The sequence below is a fragment of the Olea europaea genome, unplaced genomic scaffold (genome assembly GCF_002742605.1).
Source record: "Olea europaea var. sylvestris unplaced genomic scaffold, O_europaea_v1 scaffold2581, whole genome shotgun sequence".
Taxonomy (NCBI): Eukaryota; Viridiplantae; Streptophyta; class Magnoliopsida; order Lamiales; family Oleaceae; genus Olea; species Olea europaea.
The window spans coordinates 51,949-53,721 of record NW_019244111.1 but is presented as its reverse complement, the minus strand read 5'-3'; the positions used below and the strand labels follow the sequence as shown (position 1 = coordinate 53,721).

Genomic DNA, 1,773 nt, shown 5'->3' with positions numbered 1-1,773 from the left:
TCCGAGGCTCCAACAGATCTTAAGTTGTGTGCATTTTCTGCTTAAGTCCGAGGCCCATACAGTTATTTAGTTCGTGCGCTTATCAACTTCCAGTTCGTTTGTTTAAACGAGGCAAAACTTGGATAAAGAACAATCACGAATGAAGAAAAACATTATATTAATATTTAAAAAAGGATTACAACGGAGAGCCTCTGGCCATTACACAAAGTACTGAAAAGGAAAACCTAATCTAAACCTGGGCATCAGTGGTTGCTTCCCCTGCCTCAGCATCTGGGGCTTCGGCATCAGCTGCCTCGTCACCCTGCACCTCCTCAGCTGGGGTCTGAGGAACCTCATCCACAAATTCGGACCTAAGTTGTGCCAGGTCCAAGTTTGGATAAAGCTCCTCTGCCCTCTCCAGCACTTCGGCATAGGCGAAGTTCCTCCAGTACGCGCTGAAGCTTTTATACTCCTCTGTAGTGTGGAAATTGGCGATGTATGCCCTCACCGCCTCTTCCGCTGCATTCCGGGCCTCTTCTCTGGCAACCGAGGCGTCGTTCATGTACCACTTCGCCTGGCCTTCGAGAAACTGATTTGCATCACGAGCACCGGCCAAGGCGAGATTCGCCTGCTCCAGAGCCTCGGCAGTTACCTTTTGGTGCTCATTGGAGACCTCCACCTTCTTCGTCAGAGAGGCCACCTCGCACTGAGACTCATATACTTCCCTCTTTAGGGCCTCAATTTGGGTCAGGGCGGACTCAAGCTTCGCCGCTTCTTCAGCCCTCTGTGCTTTGATTTCTTCGGCCTCGGCCTTAGCAGCTTTGACCTCCTCAACGAGTGAAGCAGTTTTCCCCTCCGAGGCGTGAGTCCTTGTTTGGAATTCACTTAATGCCTCCCTGCATTCTAGCGCGAGGCCAAAGGTCCGAGCGCTTTGGCTCACCAGTGCCCTCGTGAGGTCGGTGGCATCACAAGACGAGGCATGAAGCTGCCACCTCTCCGTCCAGAACTTGTAAAAGCTCTCGGTGGCACCTCGGATTTCCTCAGGGAGAGCCTCCACCAGAGCTGGGGCCAGCTCATCCTCCCTCCCAGCTAGGAAGTTTGGAGACTTCCCCTTCTCCCGAACTGGCTTCTCCTTCGCAGCCTCCTCTTCGGCTGCCTCAGCAGCTCGCCTGGCAGCCTCTTCCCTGGCCTCTTCAGCCTCCACCTCCCTTACCATCTCCATTTTGATGGCCTTAGAGGCTGCAACGAGAAGCTTCGGCTCTCCAGTTTGTTCTGCCCTATGGGATACTGAAGTCCCAAACTTGCCAGCTGAGCTGGAGATGTGCACCAGCTTCCTCTTCTTAGTCTCTTCAGAGACTTTCTCCTTGCCCCAAGGCTCCTTGGGCTTCTCTGGCCTCTGAGTAGATGCCTCTTCCGAGGCCCTGCGAGTGCAGTCCTTGGACAGGCGCTCAACCCTGCCTCGGACCTCCTTTGCCCCACTAGACCCGGGTTTCAGAGGCCTCACCTTCGCAGTAGAAGTGGCCTTCAAGATGGAGGCCATATCCGGAGCCGGGTATTCCCTCTTCTTGAATTTGTCTGCAACACATGTCAAATTAGCATCAGCACCAGAAACATTAAAATTAAACATCAAGTGTTGGAGCCTCATACCTCTGGACGCCATAAGCCCGAAGTCCAAGAAGTATCTGCTTCTATCAATCAGGTGATCGAAGTGCCGAAGCTTCAGAGGTCTCTTGTAAATGTCCTCTATCAACTCGAATTCCTCCCTGCTGAGCTCGAACCTCGTACTACTATCTG

At 52.8% G+C, this 1,773-nt stretch overlaps 1 protein-coding gene across 1 annotated transcript; it reads right to left on the bottom strand.

Moving 5' to 3' along the window:
* Positions 1-229: 229 nt before the first annotated feature.
* On the bottom strand, positions 230-1,201 carry LOC111382907. Its single transcript, XM_023006941.1, has one exon. The coding sequence runs from the start codon at positions 1,199-1,201 to the stop codon at positions 230-232; it is 972 nt and encodes a 323-aa protein (XP_022862709.1).
* Positions 1,202-1,773: the final 572 nt, after the last annotated feature.